This window comes from Chroicocephalus ridibundus, chromosome 2 (assembly GCF_963924245.1).
Source record: "Chroicocephalus ridibundus chromosome 2, bChrRid1.1, whole genome shotgun sequence".
NCBI classification, from domain to species: Eukaryota; Metazoa; Chordata; class Aves; order Charadriiformes; family Laridae; genus Chroicocephalus; species Chroicocephalus ridibundus.
Window position 1 is genome coordinate 139,468,957 of NC_086285.1, and position 27,161 is coordinate 139,496,117.

General features: G+C 37.9%; 1 protein-coding gene across 7 annotated transcripts in view; it reads left to right on the forward strand.

Annotated features, from left to right (window-relative positions):
- RALYL (RALY RNA binding protein like) overlaps positions 1-27,161 on the forward strand; it is a 411,166-nt gene that overhangs the window by 328,758 nt on the left and 55,247 nt on the right. For all 7 annotated transcript variants that reach the window (XM_063327131.1, XM_063327132.1, XM_063327126.1 and 4 more), the window contains one exon: positions 21,487-21,519. In XM_063327131.1, coding sequence (XP_063183201.1) covers positions 21,487-21,519 — 33 coding nt within the window. The remainder of the gene's footprint in view (positions 1-21,486; positions 21,520-27,161) is intronic.

Genomic DNA, 27,161 nt, shown 5'->3' on the forward strand with positions numbered 1-27,161 from the left:
CCCATGAATGAGACAAAGGAATTTTTTACATTCACTTTTTGATGTTTGTACAGGATGTAATCAAGCTGATGTACACACTGAAAGGTTTTGAATGTGAGTAAAAGAGTCAGTATTGGTGTGTCTGACACTATGGGCATCTGTTGACTCACTCCAGAGAAAAATCTTCTAACTTCCAGAGATAAAGACTGTCCATATGATGCCTGTCTTAAAAAACTAACTTATGCCAATGAAGAGTAAGGCCAGCAGACAAAATTTCTGACTAATACTTAAAAGCAATGATCACAATATGCAATAATGTCCCTCTTTTAGTTGGAAACAAACATCAGAGTCTCTGTTTGCTGTAAATAAAATAAAATACTTAGGATATTTAAAAGATAATGCAGGCATTCAGAAGAATAAATAAAACTAAATCAGTTGGACCAGGCTTTTATTTCTCAGTGAAAATACCTCATGTTTTACTGAGGCAAAAAAGCTGGTCTCTGCCTTCTCAGTATTCACACCATGGATGTTATTTGCCAATGCAAGAACAATGAGAAGGAAAGGACTGCAGTTTTAAATTGTAAGAGGTATTACACATAGAGTCCTGCTATACTAAAAAGCTATTTGACAAGATGTTTGACAGTGACACTACTTTAGGATCAAGTAGCAGAACGCAATCGCCTTGTACAGGTTTTGTTCCAGGGATACTAAAGCCACTGGTGTTGTGCTTGGTGAACGTTAGGTTCTGTAAGACTCCACCCAAGTGCTCAGTCTGGAATTCAAGCTTTGAATTTAAATATGTATTGCAATAAAAGATTTTTATTTATTTTTTTATGCACTGGTAATTTAGTTTTCCCTCCACACCTCCTTTTTCCTTTTTCTGAAGCGAAAATGGAAGTGCAGGACAAGAAAAGCAGACATTAGGCCCATATAAAAGTGTAATGTTTAACAAAATTATAACAAAGTACACAATAAAATCATAAATCTGTCATTTACTAAACCTACTGACAATAAGACTGGTGTGGTGATTTGTGAAGTGTTTATTAATGTCTCCACTTCTAGCGCTACAATCAATAGGGGTTTTTTTGTTCTTTTTTTTCAGTTGAGTGCTATTTCAATTTTTAATCCTCATGCTTTATTGCTTGGCAATGGCCTCCTCGTGACTTTTTTATTTGCAGGGTGCTGTGGAAGAACAAATAGTTTCAGAGCAACAGAACTAGTTTCTCATTGATTTGTATGTCAAGGGTGAGAACCAACTTCTAACAAGACTGGACTTCTTCCTCAGGTGTTCAGGAAGGCATTAGCAGTGCCTTTCTCCTATTCCCAGATGCCTTCTTTTGTACAGCTTGTACAAACCCAAGGAAAGACCCATCTTTTTTTTCAAAATCAATTAAGCTTAGAGAAGTATTCCAGATTGTTAAGGGGATTGACAGACAGACATGCACACATGCATTTCTGCTGAATAAGCCTCACTTCTCATCAATATACTACAGAATTTATGCTCCAGATCTATGAAAGGAGTTAGGACTGATTTTTACTGTGGCTGAAATGCAGATAGACTGGCTCTGAGAACAACAGCTCAATGCCGAAATCAGAGACACTTGAACATGACTTTTTCAAGCCTGGTCTGGTCTGAAAGCTTCAGATGGAAATTCAAGGGTGGGATCTCAGAATGAGACAGGCAGGAGCATTTTAGATCTGAACTTGTGTGCTACATGATAGTAATGTTAAGTTTTATTTTATAGTTGCCCTTAGCTGAAATTATAGGAATATTATTTTTGGAGAAGAGAAGCCCTGTTTCATCATTACTCTCAAGTGCAAGCTGTTATACTGTAGGTATTACTGGTAGTCATGGTCTACTGTGTCCCCATGTCAGTATTTCAAAAGATTTTTGAACATGTTCTGTGGTTTCTGGCGTTTATATGCACTTCCACCTCTTAGTTTCTGAATGTTTTCTCATAAATACTTGCTCTACAGACCAGACAGGAATAAGAGAGAAACTTGTGGAAAGTTCTGAGGGAACTTTAAAGAGAAAAAAGATCTTAGGTTGTGTTCTTTCATGGATCTAATACAGACTAATTCTCTAGAAGGTTATGAGAAGTTTTTTTAAGCAACTAACAGAAGCCTTCATCTGATGGTAATGGAGAACTTTCATTATCTCAGTATCTGTTAGCATATTAATATGTGAGGAGACCAATGGCTTATAAAGTTCTTGACAATGTTAAGAACATCTACTAATTTCAAAACTTTGTACTGGATCTGGCTGGATGGAGTTAACTTTCTTCATAGGATCCCATATGGTGCTGTCTTTTGGATTTGTTACTAAAAAACACCAATTTTGGCAGCTGCTGTTTGCACAGCCTCAAGGCTTCCTCTTTTTCCTATTCTGCCTTCCCAGTGAATAGGTGGGGAGAGGGCAGTACCTTGGGAAGGAATACAGCTGAGGCAGCTGACCCAAACTGGCCAAAAGGATATTCTATATCATATATCATGCTCAGAAATAAAAAAATGGGGCGGTTTTCCCTTCCATAGTTGGTTTGTAGACTGCTTGGGCATCAGTCTGCTTGTATGAGGTGGAAAGTAATTGCCTTTGCATAACTTGGTTTTTTCCCTCCTTCCTCCCCGTATTAAACCACATTTATCTCAACCCATGAGGTTTTTTTCACTTTTATTCGTCCTTCATCCCTTTATTCTCTCCTTCATCCCTTTATTCTCTCCTTCATCCCAATGTGGGACAATGGTAAAGGAGTGAGACAGGTGCTTAGCTGCTTTACCCACCAAATGGAGAAAGTTAAGACGGAAGTGTTTACTTTAGATTTGATTTTGACTAAGAGAAGCAATGGTTAAAAATTTAGTCATCTCAAAATACTACTGCGAAAAGGGAGGACTGAGAGCAGTAGAAATAAGATAATGGATTTCAGAAAGGACAGACTTCAATGAGCTCAGGGAACTGGTAAGTAGGATCTCTTGGAAAGAAATTTTAGGGACAAAAGGAGTGCAGAAATTCTTACATTGACTGTGCTTAAGGTAGAATAGAAAATTCTCCTGAAGAAGAAGTAGAATAAAGGCATAATATGGCAGCATCAAGTTTCTTTAACACCCTGAAAAGTGAAAAGGAATTGGACAAAATGTGGAATCAAAACCCCATGACTGGAAGCGAGTGAAAAAGAACAGCAGAGTCATCTAACAGGATGTCAGAAAGGCTAAGGCACATAACAGTATAAAAGGCAACAAAAAGATTGTCATTAGAGTAACTTCCTTTGCTTTTTTATGCTGCTGTTAATTAGCAGGAAAGGAGAGCAGACAGTATATGATATAGAACAGGATTCTTTTGCTTTAGCAAAGAGGTCAGTTGACCAGCTATTTAAGAAAATCGATTTTAGCCAGAGGGTATGGAATAAAAGAATTGGCTAACCAGTATTTGAATAAGTGAATTCAGTGGAAATCATATGATGAGATTCACCCTAGAGTGTTTAAAGGACTAGCTGAATCTGTGTGCAGACTAATAGTGATTGTTTTCGAAAGCTTATGGAGGTCACATAAGGTAGAAAACCAGTACATATGGGCAGGCATTATACCTGTTTTTAAGGAGAGGAGGATCCAGAACATTATCAGGTCAGCCTAGACTTGATTCCCAGAAACGTACTAGAACAAATTATTAAACAATCAATTTATAACCACCTAGAGGATAATAAGATGGTAAAAAATCCATCATAGAATTATCGGGAGTAAATTATGTTGAAGCAATATAATTTCCTTCTCTGACAGGATAGCCAATTTAGTGGATAAAGGGAAACAGCAGATGTGCTATATGGTCATTTAAACAAGCTTTGACGTTTGCCACATGTGGTGTTTTCATAAACATGTTCAAGAAATTTGGCTAGAAGAAACTGTTTTAAGGTAGGCATTCAATGTGTTGGAAAAACAGTGACAGTGTATAACATGGTATTAAGGATAACAACTATTGTCTGTTCAGTCTCCTTTGTTACAGGTTTTTAAAGAGTACTTTTGGATATTTGAGACACATTTAATTTTTATGGTAAGCAAGCAGGAGTACTCAACATGGTTGCATGATTTTATTTATTGTGAAGTACTTGAGGCATCAAATTTGTCCAGAGTACTCTGCATCTCTGAAGAGAAGCCTGCATCAGGTTTATAGCTGGATATGCACATGAGTAATAAATAAAGAGCAACCGATGTCCTATGACGTCTTATACCCATGTAATTTGTTTATGAGTCCAAGTCATTAGACCCACTTCTGCCTGGAATGGCATAAGATTACTTGGCCTTGCCTCAGTTCAGGATCAGCACCGGTTCACGATTCTTTTTTTTATCCTTTATAGTTTTATAATCTGTGTGGAAATAATCTCGTTTAATCTCACCTATGTGAAATTTAGCATGAGCCTAAATGTGAGACCCATCTTTTTTTTCAGCTATAGGAATAACTAAATGCAAAGCAGATAAACATATATCATTTCTTCTTTGGCTTATACATGCAGCCATTAACATATCCAGACTCCCCTTTGTTCTCCAGTTTATTATTCCACTTATACTTTTTCTTTTCACATCTTTTTTTTATGCTAGCATTTCTGGTACAGTTCATTGAAAAAAAAGGCCACAATTAAAAGCCATACAGAGAATTTAAAAGGCACCATGGACCTAATGAATCCAGCAAAAACTTTTGCTAGACAAAAACATTTGACTAGAATTTGCTTCCACTTCTTCCTTAAATGTAATTTAATAATCTAATTCCAACTGGCTGAAGATCCCATTGATTACAGCCCTAGACTGCTGGAAAGCAGACTTGCACAGTTTGGAATAATCCCATGAGACACTGTCCCACAGAGAAGAGGAGGCCAGGAGAGCTGTGTGATTTCCAAGGATCACCTCCTTCAGGTTCAAGAGCGGTTCATGCTGATGAACGAGAAATCAGGTAAAGGTACCAGGTGGCCTGCACAGATGAAAAAGAAGTTCCTGAAAAAATTAAAACATAAAAAAGAGACATAAAGAGGTGGAAGTAGCAACAGATGACCTGGGAAGTATATAGAGACGCTGCCTAGGCATGCAGGGGTGGACTTAGACTGCTGTGGAAGTGAGTCAATGTCATTGGAGGCCACTCAATCCGTAATAAAAGAACTTCCATTTTGGATTAGGCCATAAAAATACTTGGAGAACACAAAGATTTAGGCTTTGCTTCAGAAAGTTGCTAAACACATTTTTGACTGTAAGTATACTCACTGAACAAATACAGATATGCTTAGGGTAGCGCTCAGGAATCAGCTTAAATCTACCAGAACTGTTAGCTCCAGCAGCATTCCTCCTGATTTGCATTGCTGTTCAGTACGTGAGGGGGGACCTAAATCCCAGAAGGCTCAAAATTGTTGTGAATTTCCTTTTTTAGCACAGCACTTCTGCAGAAAACCAAATGCCTGACAAATCTGCATCTTAAAATTATTTTACATCTTGTTATTTGGGTCTAGCCTCAAGCAGAAGTTAGTTTTACTGGCTAATCTTCATATCTTTGAAACACAAGGTGAAGATTAAAGGTGCTGACACAAATGTGTTAAAGCACTCTTTGGGAGCATTGTTGTGGTAAAATAAAGGATCACACTTTGTCTTTTTAATTTAGTGGTGTTTTGATCAGTATTTCAGTGAAGCAGTTCTCTGTCAGCATATGAAAGTCCATTTACTGTTCGTTTTTTTTTTCTCCCTGGGTTTATGTCCCAACACACCAAAGTAGAATCTAATGCAAATACTCTGGTGAAACAGCATTCTGTTGCTCTACATCATAAAAGAATATTTTAATTATTTATTGTTCATTTCAGTCCACCACCATGTTATAAGAGGTGTTAAATACATCGTTTGAAAGCGCTTTCTCTGTTTCCGAGGTCTTTGCTGGGGTTATTGAAACGGGAAGAGACTCTCCTAGTTTTTAACTCTTGAGGTTGCTGATGGCTTCGTGCCCAGTTGCTCCGGCAGCGGGCCCGAGCCCCAGGCCAAGCGGAGCAGAGCAGCTGCGTACATAACGCCTGAGGCTTGCCTTGCCTCAGGACAGACTCGCCACGTCCCCTCCGTATGGCTTTCAGCATGGGGTTGGCTCAAAGTCTTCCCTGGCACCCCTCTATTAGTAGCAAAATTCGAGAAGACCAGGAGCAGGGGGCGAGGCGGGGGGGGGGGGGGGGGGGGGGCAATTTTTGAGTCTCTTGAAATAATGAAAAGACTGTGCTGCAGACTGGCAGAGTGGTGGGATTTTTAGTGGCATGAAAATGAGTGTGGCTACTGCAGGTCCCACTGCGGGGGGTGCTGGGGGAGACCTGCTGGAGACCACACAGGGCACAGGGGACAAAACTAGTCCACTGATACCAGTGCAACTGGGAGGGAGTTGGGAGCAAAACGTCCAAGATCACATCCAAGTTTGCTTTCTGAGAAAGCTATTTTGTTTGCCAAAGACCAACCCCCTGAGAGTGAACTAATATTTTTATAACATAGGAAAGCAGGGGACTAGGTTTTGGAAGAGAACTGGGAAAGCAAGTTACTTGGCACTGTCGGGCTAGCTAGTCACTCTCTGCTATATGCAATTTAATATTGTAGTTGACATATAAATATTTCCAGGACCAATTTAGCTAAGACTAACCCTCCCCATGTGAGTTATTTTCACCCTTGTCAAACTCCAAGCTTCCTCATCAGGCCACAAAAAGCAAAAGTGACCTTGCCCCGGTGCCACATCTTGAAGGCCCAGTGAGGAGTTATTTAAGCCCCACTCCCCCCAGTATTCCTCTTGCTGTCTGGGCATGAAGTCACCTAGCCTGGGATCCACCCAGCTGAGGCATGTCCAGGATGGCAGGATGGATTTAGCAGGCAAATTAACAAGACCAGGAAATACCGAGTGAAATCGTCTCTCACCATGTTGCAGTGGCTGGCTGGATCTCCACCCAGTGGCGGCTGAAATCCCAGAGCACTGCCTGTCTATAGCACATGGTGGCCCTGGAAAAGGCATCCCTTGAGGGCAAATTCTTTCCAAGTGGGTCTCTGAAGTTTCAGGTTTACGGGTTCAGCACTCCCTGCGTGGTATTAGATACCACAGTCATTTCCCATTCCCAACCACTTCTCCATGTAATGAAACTGAAATGTATATTCAGCATGCTTGATTTAACATGCTATTAATTAGCCTTGTTAAACAGCCCTTACAGTTTCACAGAATCACACAGAATCACAGAATGGTTCGAGTTGGAAGGGACCTTAAAGATCATCTAGTTCCAACCCCCCTTTTCATAAATCATGGATGGGATAAATCCCATGGCCTCTGGAGGAAATTATTTTATTTAAAAGTCTATTATTAATATACTGGAAAGAGACGCTGTTTTATTTACAGGGTACAATTATGTTTTTATATCAAAGTTTTATTTTTCTTTGACAAAAATACTTTATCAGTTTCCTCAATACATTTCACTTTTATAATCTCCATCACAAAACTGATTGGATTATGTTACACATCTTGCATTTCCTTTGGTTTTGCAGTTTTATTTTATAGCAGAGGCTTAAAGAATTGCTTAGAGTCTTTCTCTACTTGCTCTCTGCTTCTCAGATTTATTTTAAGATACCACTTATAGAGTTTGGTGTGGTTTCATTTGCCTCTCAGTCCACAGAGCCCTCCACTATTTTGAGCTATTTTTCTGAGCGCTTCTGGGCACCCTTCATTTCATGAGAAAGTGTGAAAGGCACAGTGATGGGCAACGTGATCGCTTCTTCCAGGGTAGGAGGCTTCTTGAGATCATTCCTCCCATTTGAAAGTGCAACATAAACTCAACAAATTCTGTGCCAAACAAGCATTACTATTCTATTTGAATACTGCAGTATTTTGCATAATTGCTGCTGTAGTGTGCCATTGGCAGTGTATTAGCAACAAGCTTTAACCTAGTGGCATATAATAAAAATAACTGCAGGTATAAGGATCTTTCTTGATTGAATATTGTCCTAGATTTCCAACAACTTGCTTCTTTATTCCTTCTTATTCTTAAAGCATATGTGTGTCCATTTTTATCACTGGCCTACAAAAGCCAGTCCAAACAACAGAAAATAAACCTGAACAATTATTTTCTGATACTTTGCATTCCATTAAATTGTGATTATACGTCTTACTTTTTCCTACATACTGAAAGAAAAGAAAAATCATTTATGCTTATGGAACATAATCTTTTGATTAATACATCATATTAAAATTACATAGTGTGATATTTCTTTTGAATCAAAGTGCTTCTTTTTTACGGAAATATATCTTCTGATGACTTTGATTACCTTCCTCCATGAAATAAGCTATTTTATTTTAGTGCAATGGAATGAAACTAAGATGGATGTTGCTCTACACCTCTTCTCCTGACAAAAGATCTAGCTTACATTTCTAGGGGTGTTTAAATGAAGTTAATTTTAAGTCCAGAGGATACTATTTACATTCATTTCATCAAAGAATATTTCTCAGTGATCACATTTGAGGCAGTCATTACTGTACAGAAAAAAATGATCATTTAGTCTGAAATTCTCACTTAAAACTCACAACAAATGGTGCAAATTTTGCTTGAGTTGAGAACTTAAGAAGCATTCTCAATCATATTAAAAATGTTAAAAGACAAAAATACAAAGCTACAGCAGATCCAGTCATTCATTTTGGTCTGAATTTTTGTTTATCTTCTTTCAAGGAAAAAGCCCTGTGTCAAATAAGAAAAAAATATCTGCTGATGGAAGGCAACATATGCAGCTCTGAGCTGCTGAATTATGTCTGTAACTGCAATCAATTCTGTTTCCAGAGATCTTTAAAGAATAAATCCATGTGCTCAGAGGAGTTGGGAGAGAGAGCCAAGGATATAAATTTGCCCTTCCACGTGATCCAGAACATCAACATGCAGCGCTTGATACGTTTAGAGAGGGGATCTCAGGTCCTCAGTAACACCCAGGATAACCTTTGCTTCTGGAGGCAAATCACAGATAGAGAGAAAGTTTGAATGACCAAAATATACCAAATACACTTGCTGTCTTGATTTGTTCATTCAGTGACATTATTCCTAACCTATGTGGTAACTCCAATAACAACTAGGACAACAAAACTGCCTTTTTTTTTTTAATCCTTCCCTTCGCTATTTCAAAAATACTGCTAACTCCCTTTTAAAATCTATCTCTAATGACTAGGGCACATATACCTTTTCAGATTATCAGCATATCCTAAATTTTACATTTTTCTCATGTTTGTTTGTATTCACCTTCATCAGATTTTTTTAAACTATGGGCTTGACTTAGATCCATTTTGAAGTTTGTCCTGCATGTACTGAAAGACTAGCACTTGCCTTTCTTCCCATCTCCCCTCAAGTTATTCTTTAGACTTACACAGTTTTTTCTCAGTTTATTTTTTTAATTTGTGAACAGGAAGCCAGTGACACCAATTTACACATCTGCAGAGTAGCTGCATCCCTTTTCCTACCTCGGCACTTTTCCTCTTGCAGAAGATGATACATGGTACCACATGACTGATGTTGTTTTCTTCCACAAAAGCCTGGACACCATAATCACACTCATGCTCAGAGATTACAAAATTTGGAGAAGAATAGCCTGTTCTCTTATTATTGCTTTTTTTTTTTTCCCTGGTGTTTAATCTTCTTTCTTACTGTTTTTCATCTCCCATGAAACCTGAAGCAGTACACCATAGCCAAAGCAACTAACTGCAAAACCACCTTATTTTTTTCATGGATTTTAATCAATTTATACCACAGTGGAACAGAAAACATATTCACAACCTTCTTATGGCATTTAAATTATTATGAGTCCTTTCTTACCCAAGAATTTCTGCTGCTAATACAAATGAAAACCTTTGGTTTATAATTCAAAAAGTACATTCCTAAAAGATACAGAGAACTGATGGTTTTGCCTGCAGGCAAACAGAAACAGCACTTTGAGTCATTCATTCAGTTTAAATCTTGACAGTCTGAGCTTGTTCCTATCAGCTATTACATGGGAGATTTCCACCCTTTATTACTGCATGGCTGCTTACATTTGATTTAAGAAATAATCAGAATTTGGATTCAGTGTGTTCTTGCAGGAAGACGAAGCCTTCTGTAGATACTCAGCTGTGCTTCTGTTAGCTTAAAAAGGGTAGTACCTACAATATATTTAAAAAAAAGTCAGAAACAGATGCCATGTTCATTTTTCCACATTTGAGTTTTAGTGAAGCAGGCATCACAGAAGCAGTATCCCGTTTCACAGCCGCTGTTTGGTAACTTTATGGAGGTCTTAAAAGTAAGAACATAGGGTTCACGACACAGAACAGAGAAGGGTTTGTCCTAACATGGCAAATGAACAGCAGGATTCTTCATTTTCAGGAGTTTAGTAGATCCTTAATTGCAGCAGAGATGCAGGAGAAGGCTGTGCTTCAGAGCACCACTTTGTGGGCTAGTAATGAGGCACTGGGTCTCGCATAATGTAACACCTCTAATTGTACAGAAGGCTGTAATTCAGCCTGGGAGCTGCTGATGTACTGCAAGGGCACCATTTAGGTGGCTTACAAACAGGAACAGAAATATGATGCAGGGTTATAGATTTAGTATTCTGCGAATAAATAAGGAAGGCTGTGTAAACGAGAGGCTGTAACTTATTATATATTTTAAAGTCTTATGAATAATGTCAGGAGAAGAGATTTAAAGTCTATTTAGTTTAAGAGAAAATAGATTGTTCAGTAAGATTACAAATAGCACATTACAAAGGGCTGTGCTGTGTGCAGCACAGAGGGGCAATAGAAACATATTACTATGCAGTGAATTATTAACGATAAAATTATACCACAAGTTTATTTCTTGGTGAATTCTGGAGCATACTCTCTGAAAATATGTTGTCCAGCCTGCCAGGACTGATCCTTAGCTAGCGCTGTTGGTGCATAATGTGAAATGTACTTTTATTTTTTAAAGAATAAGTTACAAATTGCATGCCTTTTTGGTAGATTAGGTTGCTGGTATTCCCAGAACTTCTGGCAAAAGCATTGGCTATTTTACTGACAAGTAACAAATGTATTCATAAACGTGTGTGAATTTATTATGAGTCCTAAGAAAAGAGCAATTTATGACATCTATTGGCATAAAAATGTATGTTGCATTTTTCAGCGTTGCGAGAGTGAGATTATTCTAGGAAACAGCACGACAAACATGAATCATACATTGTCAGAGCAGTGCCCCTCCTGTAACTACTTTTAAGTGTTAGCAGTGTCATTGAGGGAACAGGAGATTAAGCCTCTACCCTTGGGATCCTCAAAGGCAATGCCTGCATTAACCTTCATCTCTTTGTGACTACAAATAGCCATGCAGCAAAGTAGTATTGATTGTGTGCATTAGATCAGTCAACACTGTTTTGTTCAGCCCACCCTGATGAACTCATTCCAGACGTTTTTAGACCAGTACGTATTGACCTGAATGTTCTTACTCTGATTTAGAGCAGAAGAGGGTCAGGTGACATCAGCTTCATGCAAAGGATGATTAAAGCTGTCAGAGAGAGGACTTTAAGGTAGACAGCTAAGTATACCACTATATTTTTTTCCAAATTCTTTCTTGTGTTGGGAAGATAGATTATTGCAAAATTTAGCAACTATTAGCATATCACAGGAAAAAAACAATTAAAATTGACAGCGGTGGCATGGAGTTATTTTCATTCTCCAGCGTTTGTTTCCTGTGCTCACTTGAACAAAGGTACCAAACTGAGCATGTTTGGAGTCAGGAGTGTTCTTACATGAAGGAAAATGAGTTCTTAATTTTGATTCTTGCAAGAATCTCACTTTGAATCTAAGCATTCATTGCTTCATGACTGGAAACAACATACAGATGTGGTGCACAAATTAAATTCAGTTTAGCTCCCTTATCATTCTGTTGGGCTTCTGGAGACTTCTCTTGGGTGGTGTGGGAAGAAACTGGAGTCCATAACTATCTAAGAAGGTGTTCATATGTGGAGTTTAAATTAATTTTTCTCCAAGTCACAACACTTACCAATACTTCGTTCAGCTGTGAGAATCCATCCCATTGTTCCAGTTGTCTTCGCGATTTCTGGATTCATAAAGGAAAATACAGTAAAGTCAGGTACAAACTATAATCAGCTACTGAAACTCTATTAGTTTCAGTAACTGTGTCACTGTTTTTTAGTTCCAGCTCTCTGAAAACAGATTATTATACAACCTTCAAATGACTTAGAGCTTTTGTGTTTTCTTCTCTTCTTGCTGCCTAAAATTTAAGCCACCCACTAATGAGGATTATTGGAAACTATTTCTTTTACTGTTCTTCCCCATGCTTCCCTTTCCTACCACAACCCAAAACCCTTCCATCTCATGTGATATAACAATAGTGCACTCAGTATCCAACATGACAAAAAAACAACTTTTGCATATGCTGATTTATGTTTTACCTTAGCCTCTTGCCACTGTGAAAATTAGCACAGGGAAGAGGCAGTTTCTTTAGCACATTTCTTTCCTGTATTGAAAGTTACCTTTTACTCAGTTTTTCAACTGTCAGATTTTAGAGATAATTCTGGACAGATTACTCAGTCACGCTGCTAACTGATGGCTAAAGATTATTGGTCCTATGAATCATGCAGAAATAAATTCTAGGAGCTCCTGAAACTTGTACTTATGTCAAGAATTTGATGTTTACAAATTATGTACCAAGATTCAGATTTTGCTAGGAAACTAGCTAAATTTGGTCATACGCTATGCACATCTGTAACAAAACTATTTTACAGAGTAAACCAGAAGAAATTAAAAGGGTCAAACCTTGCTTTATCTTGGCCTGACTTTGAAAACCCCCATAATATTGCATCTGGCTTTCAGTGCACAGTGCCAACATGCCAGGTTAGGCAGCTTGACATCAGGCACTGCAGACTTTATCCTAAGCTAAGTGTTCTCTGAAAACCTTTTCCTGCACAGATTGCCCGGGCACTAACCTACCATGGGCTCAGGCACTAAATAGAACTGGCTAAATAAAACATACTGCATCAACAGCTAGTGACTTCTGCATGTTTTTTTTTTTAAATAAAAAAAAATAAAATTAAAAAAAACCCAAACTTGATATTTTTGCACATACCTTTTTGTTTTCTGGACATATAGAATGCTTAAAAATCATATTCAATGTATGCTGAGCCAAATATTCCATTTCTTTACCTTGAAAACTCTGAAAAGGATAAAGGCAGCTCTATCTAGCAGCACATTAAAAGCAGAGTAACTGCATTAGTGCAAACCAAACCCTAGGGTAAGCACAAGCACCCACAGACAGAAAATGTTCCAACCAGGCATTGGGGGACCAACCATCGATTCAGTTTTCTGAATTACAAGAAAATAGATTGTATAGGATCCACATCACCTACAGATATATTGGAAATTTAACTTTAAGGGTGTAAATTTTTCCTCATGGGGCTGGGGAAAACCTGTTGCTTCGAGAAGTGATCTAAGTTATTCTCAATTTTAAATAATTAACCTTGTCATAAATCATAAGATATTAGAAAAAATGGGTCTTTTTTGTCAGTCAGAATGCATAATCTGTTGCAATACTTTCATAAGGGACTAAATACATGTTATACATATATATTAAGGATTATGTATAGATCTGCATATAGAGACTCTGGTAGCCAAAGGGACAACCTTATTTAAGCAAACCTCTGTTTATCCCTAGAGTGCTTACTAGTCTAGTAGCTTATTTATTGGATAAATTCTTTAGTAATTAGTAAAATTTTGTTTTAGTAAATTTAAATATTCCAGTCGTGAAATTTAATCAGATTTGAATCAATTATGATCTGAGAGTAGAAGAGATGAAGCATGTGCTGATTGAAGAACACTGCTCATTGCCACTTCAATGATTCAGAGGAGCTACAGAACAAAAGTGCAGAATAACGGAGAACCTAAAGCATTTCTGTGTGAGTTGCAACATGACTTTTTACTATAACATACAACATACTTGTGTTATGGCATCAACTTTTGTTCCTCGCATGATAGCTGTGCCTCAAGTGAGATGCTGGGACATGTCACTCCTTAATATCGGCTGCTGAAACATCCCTGGAACAGATAAATGAAACAACCTGTATGACTGGCAGATGGGGATTAGCTCCTGAATGCTGAAGACTTCTTTTAAAATAGGAATTAGATGGAAGCAGCAAGGAATTACATGGCAAAAAATATTTCTCAGGAGTGAAGCATCAATAACTTACAGACATGCTTATTTAGACTGGTAGCCTTTGTATTTGGTTCCTCCTGTCTCATCTGGTATTTGTCCCAGACTTCCATATTCTGTGACTCCGGTGAGCTGTTGCAGACAGATAGATCCTAATGTCTGTATATGCAGAAATTTCAGGCTTCTTGTCATGGAGCAGAAAGGGTCTAAATGACAGAAACTTTAAACTCCTGTATCACTAGCAGGAATCCCAAAGTTGGAAGCAATCAGCTCCAGCTGATATTTTCAAGGTAGAAGCTCCTATTTCACTGAGGATACATGGAGGACCTAATGACCTCTATTTTATATAACATTTCCATCACTTTAAAGCTCCTTCTCATCTTTTAAACTCTGAATTGTGCACCTTTTGATTCTCTCTGTCTACCCCTACCCTGTTATAAAATGCTGAGTCCAAAGCTGGCACAGTGCAGCAACCGAGGGATTCATCAGCTCTGATGAAAGACGCTTTAGCGTGTTCCCACCCTAAACAGTAACTCGGTTCTTGCGCTCTTGAAACTTTTTTTTTTTGCAACACGTAGCCAGTTATCCTCCAAACCATATATGTGTAAAGCAGTTCTTGTTCTCGAATTCTCACTGGACTTATCTTTTCTTTTTTGAATTTGTTTACACTGATTTCAGACTATTTCTCCAACTTATCAAACAATTTTCAGATTTTAACTCTGTTTGCTGGACTGTCTAAAAAACAGCTTTTTGTCATCTATTTTACATGCATAGTCTATTTTGTTGTTCAAATCATTTATGCAAACCAAAACTGAACAAAACATAGCACTGAGTGTTCCTAGTATTTAATGTGCCCCTTTTTCCCATTAGCACAATTCTTTGTCCATGGGCATGTTAGGTTTTTTTGGCTTAATGTATATTTACCTTAAGGTAATCAAATTTTCCCAGTTTGAACATGATACTCTCATATAGGACAATATCAAAAGCTTTAAAAATCAGGCTAAATCATATATTATAACTCCATACACCAGTGCAGGCTAGAGGCTGACCTGCTGGAGAGCAGCTCTGTAGAGAGAGACCTCGGAGTCCTGATGGACAACAAGTGGACCATGAGGCAGCAATGTGCCCTTGTGGCCAAGAAGGCAAATGGTCTCCTGGGGTGTATTAAAAAGACCATGGCCAGCAGGTTGAGGGAGGTCATCCTCCCCCTCTACTCTGCCTTGGTGAGGCTGCATCTGGAGTACTGTGTCCAGTTCTGGGATCCCCGGTTCAAGAAGGACAAGGAACTACTAGAGAGAGTCCAGCAGAGGGCTACAAAGATGATCAAGGGAATGGAACATCTCCCTTATGAGGAAAGGCTGAGAGACCTGAGCCTGTTTAGCCTGGAGAAGAGAAAACTGAGAGTGCATCTTATCAGTGCTTATAAATATATAAAGGCCAGATGTCAAGAGGATGGGGCCAGGCTCTTCTCAGTGGTGCCCAGTGACAGGACAAGGGACAATGGGCACAAGCTGGAACACAGGAAGTTCCATCTGAACATGAGGAAAAACTTCTTTACTTGGAGGGTGACAGAGCACTGGAACAGGCTGCCCAGAGATGTTGTGGAGTCTCTTTCACTGGAGATATCCAAAACCTGCCTGGATGCATTTCTGTCCAGCCTGCTCTGGGTGAACCTGCTTTGGCAGGGGGGTTGGACTAGATGAGCTCTAAAGGTCCCTTCCAACCCCTACAGTTCTCTGTGTCTGTGATTATCCGTCTCTTCTTATATCCACTAAGTCAGTTACCATGTCAAAGGGGTAAGTTTTGAATGAGAAACAACACTTTGAGCTTGCAATACTTTAGCCTCCTTCCATGGTTTGAGGGTTGTATTTTATTATGTACAAGAATTTTTATGTTTCAATAAATAACAGAAGCATTTAACTCTGTGGAAGAGAACTTCCCAGGGAACTCATATTTTCATATTAATGCAGTATTTCAATATTACACAACAGTCAGGAAGACAATATTTTTGTGTTGTTTTTCTAACCAGAATCATCAATTGCAATGTCAACCATCAGTTGGAAGTTCAGCTTATTAAATTTATTAAGAACAATTGTAAAAGTTGACATAAAGCTGTAAATTATTCCTCCATACCCTCTGCTTCTGAAACACTTCTGACAAATTAGATCTATACAGATGGTCTAATATTAATTTATTCCAGAATATAACAGTGGTTCTTAATAAAATTTGCAACATTTATAATGATATTTATGGAATTTTCAGAAGACAGAATGAGCTTCTTCCCTAATTCTATCTGACAACAGGTACTGATAACCAGAAAAATTATCTTTGGTTAAAACCACTTAAAGTGACATAAACTATTATAAACGGCAAGGACAGAAGGAGGGAAAGAGAGAAGGAAGGAAGGAAGGAAGGAAGGAAGGAAGGAAGGAAGGAAGGAAGGAAGGAAGGAAGGAAGGAAGGAAGGAAGGAAGGAAGGAAGGAAGGAAGGAAGGAAGGAAGGAAGGAAGGAAGGAAGGAAGGAAGGAAGGAAGGAAGGAAGGAAGGAAGGAAGGAAGGAAGGAAGGAAGGAAGGTAGAATGGATTACCTAGTGTACACAAGCAATGGCTATTTCAGTCTCAACAGATAGTAGGAGCTATGTGAAATAATATTTCTTTTGTGAATTAAGACATGCTTTTATTAGGCCTGCTTGTATTGTATACAAATATTGGTAGTTACCAAAAGTTATAATGCACATGCTTTAAAAAGGAAAGGAATTAGAGGACAAAATGTGAGCAATACTGCTTAAAAATTTCTGAAGATGTTTTCTGATCACTAATGACTGTTGACTTCAAACCACAAAGTCAACATGCAGAGAAAAACGCTGATCACTGTCAACGGCAAACTACCTCACTTTCTTTTGAAAGATCCCTTGAGCTGTTCCTTTTTATAATTTTAAAATTAAACTCATTGGCAAACAGGGTGAGCCATAAACCTGAATACTCTTTAACTTCATATATTTTTGCTAAATCTTTGGTTCCTAAAGCTGTACAGTGTAAAGAGACAGACATGCCTGACAGGTAAATAAGTCAGCTGCATCAATCATACAAAATATACACTAAAACTATACAGCCAATTCATCAAGCGACTGAAGTCCAAAATGTGTTTTAGTTGGCCTAATTTCCTACACAGCTTGAATGAAAAGCTTCAATCCTTTGGATTCCTGTTAGAGGCATTAACTTTTCCAATGCCCTCCAAACCTGCAGTCTCTACAGGTCAAACAGAAAATGTGTGACATCAGCAACACGCTCAGGTTATCCTCCTTGGGAATTCTGATTTGAAGATTGTAACCCAAAATGGTGGCTTATCTAAAAAAATTTTTGTTCCTGACCATCACCTGCCCTGATTCACGGTAGACGGTTTTATTATATTAAGAAGTCAAAATAAGCACCCTAACAAATGCTTTAAATTCCACGTGTTTTTCTTACTAAGTCCTTAAAGATGAAATTATATGGTCACCAAGAGGAAGAATATATTGATTCATAATGAGTTACCTTGGAGAATGCTTGGCTAAAATCCATTTGCTTGTGTAAAGCACGGATATTGTTAGAAATGTTATCCACTTTTTCCTGTGAATGGGTTTTGGGAAGGAGAGGGGAGTATTCTTTAACAAGAAATGGTGTTGACATGTATCTTGGGTCAGGCCTCAGATGTAAAAAGCCATCTTGCATGTAATCTTAATAGGACAATTATCCAAGGAAAGTGGAGTTTACTTTGGGATCTTCCTGTCCTTAAATGATCTGTTTACAAGTCAAAGAGGAATTCACATGCCCTTAGTCTAGTCACGTTTCCTTGTGTGTTTGTCTGCAAACCTTGAAAAATTTGTCCATCTACATGTTCAGACCATGTCAAAGGTAGGATTTAGATAACTGGCAAACTTTAGATATACATAAACTTAGCAGCAAAGAAAATCATAAAATATATTAATCAGATCTTGTAAAATGTCCCTCCAAGACAGGTTGCAAAGGCTAAAATACTAAATGGGAAATTTCTAGGGTCCCTATTTTAAATACAAAGCATGGCAGTACTGTAGCATATCAATGGGTATAAATTGATTTCCTATGCCTGTTTGGTTTACAGTGACTGATTTTAATTGAGCAATTTGCATAGTGTAAACACCCTTTTTCCTCCTGCAAAAAGTTATCCGTTATATGCAGATAAAAAAGTCAAATCTTTCAGAAAATCAAAGGAAAACACCACATTGGTCTGCGATGTCCCAGTCATGCTGCCAATTAGTCTGCCTCCTTCCTATTCTAACTGCTATATTCAATTGACATTTTGACAAACTGAAATTTTTTGATGGGAAAACCATTTCAGAAAAGAAAGAAAAATCCTGCTCACTCCAGCTTCATTACCATTCCTACATAATTAAAACATTATTCCCTTTGTTTACTGTCCAACCTAGTATTTCTTTCATGCACAATACATTTTTGCAAGAAAGAAAAATTCCATTTTAACTTTTTTCCTGAAGGTGTATGACAGCCCTTCTCACAGCTTCTCAGGATTACGGTTTTGAGATATCATATTTAATTATACAAAACTTCCTCAAAACTCTGGAGAATTTGGTGTACTGCAGGCTGGAAAAAAAAAAAGGTAAAATATCCATAATATATGTTGATAAATGTCACAAGTAAGGACAATATAGGATGTTATTTTGTATGGTGTTGCAGTTTTAAAACCTTTATTAATTTGCCATATACTGAATTACCAATTTAAATAAAAGGCCAACAGATAATTGTATTCCTTTACTACGAGGAACACTTGAACTAATTTAAAGTAATGCAGCAAATTATCTAAAACCATTTAGTCAAATATACTAGAGAGGGGTCAAACCTAGGGCAGCACTATTTAAATCAAATTGAATTCCATCTTGAGAATGGATTTCAAATAGATTTTTAATTGCAGTTTTTGTCCACAGGGCATTCTACCATACACTTTTCATTTGCAAGTAAAATCCATCAGAACATCCTCCATCAGGATAGCGCCAGGTCTCTCTTCATTACAAAATTTCTGCATTATGAAGTATGTAAATATGATCTGAGGCTTTCATTCATTGCTCATTTTGCTCATAGTTAGTCTCTTGAGCCAAACAGTGGGTACTTCCCACGTCTGGTTCATTTCCATCAGCAGAAAAACAGGAAACAAAACCACAACACTAGTTGGGCTTTTCCTCATAGACCAGAGAGAAGCTGCGAAGGTGATGCAGATGTTTTGCTGTAATGGTGTGATCCACAGCAGAAAAAGCTGGTCTGTGAAGGTGGCGTGGTGGCTGCCAGGGCCTGCAGGAGAAGGATGCAATCCTGCACATGAAGGGCCCATCACCTTATTGCTCTCTGGCAGTACTGCCTAAACACGGAGGATGCCAAGCTACGCATTTTCTTGGTACTATGAGGGTTTCTGTGAGCATCATGGCAACCTATGAGGGAAAGCATTTGTGACAGCACTGGGACTGCCCTGGAGAACTGTCCCTGTGAGCACAGGGATACGTAGCTTTGAGATTCCACTGTGCTTCCAGGTACATGCAAGTCCAGCAGTGATCCCCTCTTCTATTCTTTTACTTCCATGCAAATCACAACCGCAGTCAGAACTGGAAAGGTCAGGTATAGCCATGAGGACAACAGAAAAGTTACTATGTTTTGGATACATCTTGGCCTTTCCTGAAGCCTTACACAAGTTGTCCTTAGTGCTGTCGGAAACCTAGCCCCAGTTTTAAAGTACGTCGGAAGATGACACTGTAAAGGAAGACAGGCTCTTAAGTTATTTCCACTAGTGATTCTGGAAAAGAAGAAGTAAATGCTTTGCAAAAAGATGACATGCAGTATATTTCAAGTAAAGACAAAATCATACAATCCTTTCAAAAGCACAATGACAAGTCCAGCTTTTGTAAACACCTTTCTGGATAGATGGTAATAACTAAACTGGTCTATTGGTTTGTGAGATTTTTGGACAAAATGTTTGCTAAATGAATAATAACTGCAAATGTAATTGTTGTTTTTTCTACAAACAAGACTTGCAGGAAAGGTTTGTTCTTAAAACATTGACAAATTATTTCCAGAACTTTTTTTCCCAATTAGTCCTATTTACAGTTTTATTTCAGATATTTTGTCATGGGACTGAGTTGGTTTCAGATGGGAGGGGTCATCACAAATGAAATGTTCAGTTCCAGATATGACATACTTTGCTTTATTGGAAACATGTTTCTTAAAAGCTACAAAGAGACATTAAGTACCTCATGATTTTGTTTGCTAACACAGTGCTTTCAGTGAAAATTAGCACAACAGAGAACTTTTGTATCATTTGCATGTCATATAACCTCTCAAAATAATTGAGTTGTAAATTTGTTTTAAATATTTTTATAAGGATCCTAAAGTCAAATGGTAATTAAATATGTTTATAAAGGACCCTAAAGTCACATGCTAATGGTCCTAACAAGCAGCTGATATTAGTAGACTCATTGCAGCCAGGACATAATACAAAATTGGGGGCGGCTAGTTGCAGGTACTGGAGCAGAAATACAGTACGATAACATAGACGAGGATACTGGTTGGGTGGTAGAAGGGGCTCCTGCCAGTGTGCAAATGATGCGTCTCCTCACAGAGACAGCAGCAGCAGCAGCAGGGAGTTGGAGAACAACACGTTTAACAACTGGCTTTAGAACTAGGCATGATTCTGGGTCTACCAAATCAGTGGCGTCCAGCTCCTGCTCAAAGCTGATTGTGGCAGATTGTGTCAGAAGTTCTCATGACAAAGTGACCATGTAATATGAAGATGTTGGAAAGGAAACGAAATAGGTATGGAAGCCCTCAAATCAGGAAAGTTCTTACACCCATACTAAATTTATTTTATGCTTAAAGTTAAAAAAAAAAAAAAGGAAAAGAAAAAAAAAAGATTCAATAGCTTCCCTAAATCATGTCCATCAAGAAAAAAAAGATTTTACATGAGAAATGCGACATTATAGATTTTACATGAAAAAGGACAAAGTGTTACTTGTTCACTCTAGCTTTTCCGTGTAAATACCTACAGAAATCATCTGGATCTGTGAAATTTAAATGGCTTAAATCTGCTGCTTTGTAAATATTTGGTATCTAAACCAAGTTCAATTAGGTAAATGGGACTTTTTTCGAGTTAAGCTCCTAGCATAATGGATCTGGCCCTTCTATTGTTGTTAAATTGTGTACTGGTCACCAAGTAAATTTGATACTGAGAGTGGCTGTTTTAAATTCATTGTCTAAATGCTCCGTAACACAATAAATACATATATATTTAAAACTTCTGTTATTTACTTGACAGACTTGAATCAAAGGAGCCTTTCCTGTCCGTTGGGTAAGTAGGAAAATGTATATTTCCATGTATATTTGTATATTCAACTACCATACAATATAATCTATGAGATCATGTTGAGCATAAACATCTTGTTTCAACATTATGGTTATCTACTATAACTAAGCTTAGAAAAAGTAGTTATTAGTCAATAAAGTCAGCAGTTGCGGATGTCTCCCTTCTTAAAAAAATACTAAGAAGCATATTTTACTTCTATTGACTAAATAAAATTTATACTAAAAGACATACAGGTGTTCAATGTTGCATTTAAAGGTAGCTGGTTTATTATTTTCATTTCGCTGACCTTTCAGTCAGAAACCATTTCAAATATTGTCTATACCACTTGTCTAAACCCTTAACAGATAATTGATAGTTTATTTTAAAATAAAGTTTTGTGATATTTCAATAACAGAAAGAAAATCAAATTCAGGAAATGGAAAAATATCACATTTTAGCCTAATTATGGATCACTACACTGATTTGTGTATTACAGCTGTTGTCTTCATAGTCTCATAGATGCTTAAATAGTTATATGATCTATACAACAAAATTATTAACTCATCTTTCTAAAAATTTATTTTTAAGTGTATCATATTCTGAAAAAAAAGTGCCATTCTTTTCTAAAATGTAGACCATTATGTATATTTTAAAGGTAAGTATCCATATTCTACTTTTGAGTCTGAAGTTCACCTGTCATGCATTGTTTTCCTTTCAGCTTCTTCCCTTAAAACTTTCCTAAGTTTTCTAATACTCTCAGTCCCTGTTGTCCTTCAGAGCTGTACATTCTTTATGTCTCTTCATTCTCATTTTATTTTGTTCACAAGAGCATGCTTCATGCTACCAAGAACATAAACTGCAGACAAAAGATCCCATGCAGAATAGCCATTTAAGGGTTAATTCTACCATGTAATTATCAGTAGCTTCCAAATTTTTGTATTAGCTGCAGATCAAAGAACTACTTCAACTTCTGAAGTGTGAATTAAAGTTAGCAAACAAAGGAAGTGTGTCAGTTATGAACAGAGAAACTCAACAAATCAGCGTAAGCAGGATTGAGATATGTCTCGGTTTTTATAGCACAAAGTAACTTTGGTTTGTTTGAGTATATTTTGAATTAATTGCTTGCCAATTCTACTTTCTACCAACTCAAGATTATTGAAAAATAATTTAAATGCTGGTCAAATTGGGGTGGGTGCTGGGGTACTCTTAGTTTTCATGCTTTGAAATGTCCTAATTCATTATGATTGTCCCCCTGTACTCAGCACTGGTGAGGCCACACCTTGAGTACTGTGTCCAGTTCTGGGCACCTCAATATGAGAGAGATATTGAGGTGCTGGAGCGAGTGCAGAGGAGGGCAACGAAGCTGGTGAAGGGCCTGGAGAATAAATCTTATGAGGAGCAATTGAAGGAGCTGGGACTGTTTAGTGTGAGGAAGAGGAGGCTAAGGGGAGACCTCATCACTCTCTACAACTACTTGAAAGGACATTGTAGAGAGGTTGGTGCTGGTCTCTTCTCACAGGTAATTAGTGATAGAACAAGAGGGAATGGGTTCAAGCTGCAGCAGGGTAGGTTTAGGCTGGACATTAGGAAAAAATTCTTTACAGAAAGAGTGGTCAGACACTGGAATAGGCTGCCCAGGGAGGTGGTGGAGTCACCATGCCTGGATGTGTTTAAGACTCGTTTAGATGTGGTGTTAAGGGATATGGTGTAAGGGAGAACTTTGTAGAGTGGGGTTGATGGTTGGACTCAATAATCCCAAGGGTCTTTTCCAACCTAAATGATTCTATGATTACCAAATTCATTCACTTCTATTACCTTTCAGTTCTTCACTTTTGTAACTGGTCCTATTGAGTTGTTTTTTTGAGGTCTCCACTCTTGTAATAAAGTGATTACCTGAAAATCTCAACTTTAAGATTCAAAAAGAAGTTGCATGCAATTGTGGCTGAGGAGCAAACCTGAAAGTATAAAAACTGAGGAAACAAATAAAAGACAATGATAGCTATTATATTAATAGTAATTGCCACAAAATAATAAATCCCATTTTTGTAGTTCTTGCCATGATCTTAAGAACTTTGCTGGCAACTTTAGGATATTTGGGGATGTCTACTTTGGAGGAAGTGTTATGTTTATGGTTTGGGTTTGAGTTTGTTTCCAGATGACTGGATTGGTGGCCACTGTGTAAACCCACATTACCTCCACATAGCCTGGATTCCTCTCAGGAGGTCTAATTTGAGCAAATAGACTTAGCCTCTTCACGGAGCTTCCCACAAGTTTGCCTGTAGCATACTTGAATTATTTTTTGCAAATTTGTAATGATAAGGATAGAAAACAGGAAAATTAGTCCCCTCCTCCATGCTACTTTTACCTTTAACTGATGTATTTCATCCACCTCAAAGGAGGGCTTCAGACAGAAGTCAGAGCACCATGCTTTGAGGAGGGGCCCAAGCGAACATCCACCTCCTTGATACAGTCAGAGAGATGCTCCTCCTAGTCCCACAGTAACTGGGGGGTTCATTTGTTCAGAGGATGAGCTCTTGTGCCAAGACCTCTATCTAAGGTTTTAAGCCAGACTGACAGCTGCAACCATCAGACTTTTAAATTACAGTAAGTGTTTGCAGAAGTACTGACTCAGCCTCAATCAGCCTAACACATGGGTGCCCCTAATGCTTCTTGCAGCCAGAGTTGGTCAAACCACCAACCTAAATTACTTTAGGTTGCTACAGATGATTTGGTCCTGCACACCAGCCTTTCATTCATTTCCCTTCTGCGACAGAGATTTGTTTCCACATTTTCATTATACTGCCTGTAGGGGCTAATTATGCTTTTTCATTTTGCTGTGCCTGAGCTAACGACTTCTTGGTGCTTTTCCACTGTTAATTCTTCTGGTGGGGGAAGGGAACATGAAGTGTGGCAGCCTAAGAGCTCAGGACTGCTACAGGTTGTTGAGCTCTGCATGTATGTGCAGGACTGCAGCCTTCCTGTGAGAAATCCCGCAAAGGAAAACTGGTTCTTAAAACAGTGCATTGTTTCCCCTCTCTCAGAAAGCCGCCAGCTACAGAGAGAAGCAGACCCCGCCTATTGCTCTTGTTGTTTGTGTCTCAAATGCAGGGAGAAAACAGCTCCTGTACTCCCTTGGTAAAGGAAATTCCATTTATCCCTCTTTCTATGCAGAGCGCATAGCAAAGAAGAAAAAATCCATGGTCCTTTACTCCCTGTGCAAGTCAGGGCCATAATTTGTCACTGTAATAACAGTAACCTATTTAATGCAAGTAGTAGCAATCAGGAGAAAAAATTCATCAAGTATGTGACCTATTCAGATAAAAGTATCTGAATTCAATGTTATGATTTTGGGCAAGAATAGAGAGTTGCATTTGAGATATATGTTGTCTTCCTTTGTCTCTTAGAAGTGAAACTAAAATCCTTAGGGAAGGCTGAAACATCGCCTAACAGTGCTGAACACTGTAAGTCTGTAGGGGCACAGGATGCTTCTCCTCACAAGTGTTATTTCCACGCTTCTGGTGTTTTGTATCCGTATTCAACTGACCAAGACAGAGAGCTGTCTGGACTTTCTTTCCTCTTCATGTTATGAGCATTCATGCTCATGTAGGGTTAAAATGAAAAAGAACTCATGCAAATAGCCAGAATGCCTGGAAGAATTTACCGTCAGAGGCAGCAGTTCTGGTAAAACTCCACCAAAGTGAAGACTGCTGATAATGCATCAAATTAATTTCATGCAGGAGTCTTTGTAAGATTCAAACCTAGAAAGACCAGGCAGGTCAAGATGTACAAAAAACTGGGTACTGCAAACAAGACAATCTAAGAGTCAGCTCATATTAAGTTCATCCCACTTTGTGGCAAAGGATGTCTAGTATTTAAATATATATATATATATATTTAAAAAGCCAACAACCTTTAATTACCCACTTTTTTTCTCCATATTTGGCATTTTGTTCTTAATAATAATGATGCACAACCACCCTCTCAACAAAACTGTTCTCATTCTCTCTAGATGACTAGATGATAATCCAGTTACTAACTAGTCACCCAGCTATTTCATGGCAGCTGATTCCTGGTAGCTATCTGCATGTAAAAGTTTAGCCCTTGATAAATTCCAGTTAATACTGCATGCAGATTTGTAACTGATCATCTGTCTGAACTCTAAAATTCAAAACTCATTTTGTAAGACGTAGCCATCGCAGCATCTTTTAAGACCTGGAATAGTATTATATGGCCAAGAGAGACCATAATTATTTTGTAACAGTCTTACATAGTAGAAATTCTTTGAATTAATTCTTGTTTTTTATCCAACTGTAATTGTACGTAACTTTAAGAATAATATCTGCTCTTTAACTTATTCAGTGGTAGAAAATCCATCACAGCATCTAATAAGCTCGTCAAACTTTTAAAAATCTTTGTCTTCATTGTTAGGTGTCATTTAATAATATGTCCCATACTGTTGAATTCAGAAGAGACAGGGAGAGAGACAGTAAAAAACAGAGCTTATTTTTTCTGAGGCTAGTGAGAACTTAGATCCATCTCCTGCCAGTTGCAGAGAATGGGATTACTTCTGGATAAGCAGGCAATAGCTCTTCAGTGAGACGAACTTTGAAAATGCATGTGTTTTATACATCTGGTTGTCAGCTGAGATTCAATCTATTTCTCTTTCTTTTCTGTAGATGTAAAAAAAAATATAATACAAACTGCTGACATTTTCACTCTTTTTTTTCTCTTTTTCGAGATAGGTTGTTTGCTATATAAAGTATAAATTTAGGTGGAAAGCCCGGAGAAAGACATAAGTGAAATGAATGCATTGTATGCATTTATTACAAGATGAATAGTTGTCTGTTATGGGAGAAAGAAGAGAGATACAAGTAAAATTGGTACTAATTGTTGCATTTTTTTTCATTCTCAATAAAAAGCCTAGATCTCTACGAACTACTACTTTCCTCACTGAAGTCCTGTTTCTAGAAAGTATATGACAATAGAAAATAATGAAATCCATGTTTTTCCAAATCATAACTTAATGACAGTACCTTTTGAAGCACAAATAGTCACTTCTAGAAGAGATGGAGGAATTTTGGTGTGCTTAGCTTTAGGAAGTGCTTCCAAAAGTAAAAAGTGCTTCAAAAAGTAGAATTCCTTCATTTTCTTCTTGCAGAACTGTTCTGAGAAACATCTAACAGCTGGAATCTGTCACCCACATTTCTTTCTTTTACTTGGTAGTGTTTTCTTCCCCATAAGGCCATTTTGCAGAAGAATCTATAGGAAATCCTGCACTCAAACACTAGTTTGAGGGATCCAATTCTGAAGAAGTGAGACAGTTTAAAAAAAAAAAAAAAGCCTCGTCCTGGGAGGCTCTGTCAGGAGAATATTCAGTCCACTCCCAAAATATGCAGGTTCTTTCAATTCACAATCCGTTTTTGTGGGGGTTTGATTTTTCCTTTTACAGACAAAAGGTTATAAGGCACGAAACAGAGTGTAGCCACATGTCACCTTCTGTACAACAAATACCATAATACTTGTCCCCCATCCTGATTATCAGATAGTGCCAATGGAAGAAGCAGACACTATTCCTACGGTTCCCATCCAGCTTTTGAAGAGAGATAACTAAGAAAATTATTTTCCTTCAGCAGAGGGAAAATATAAAA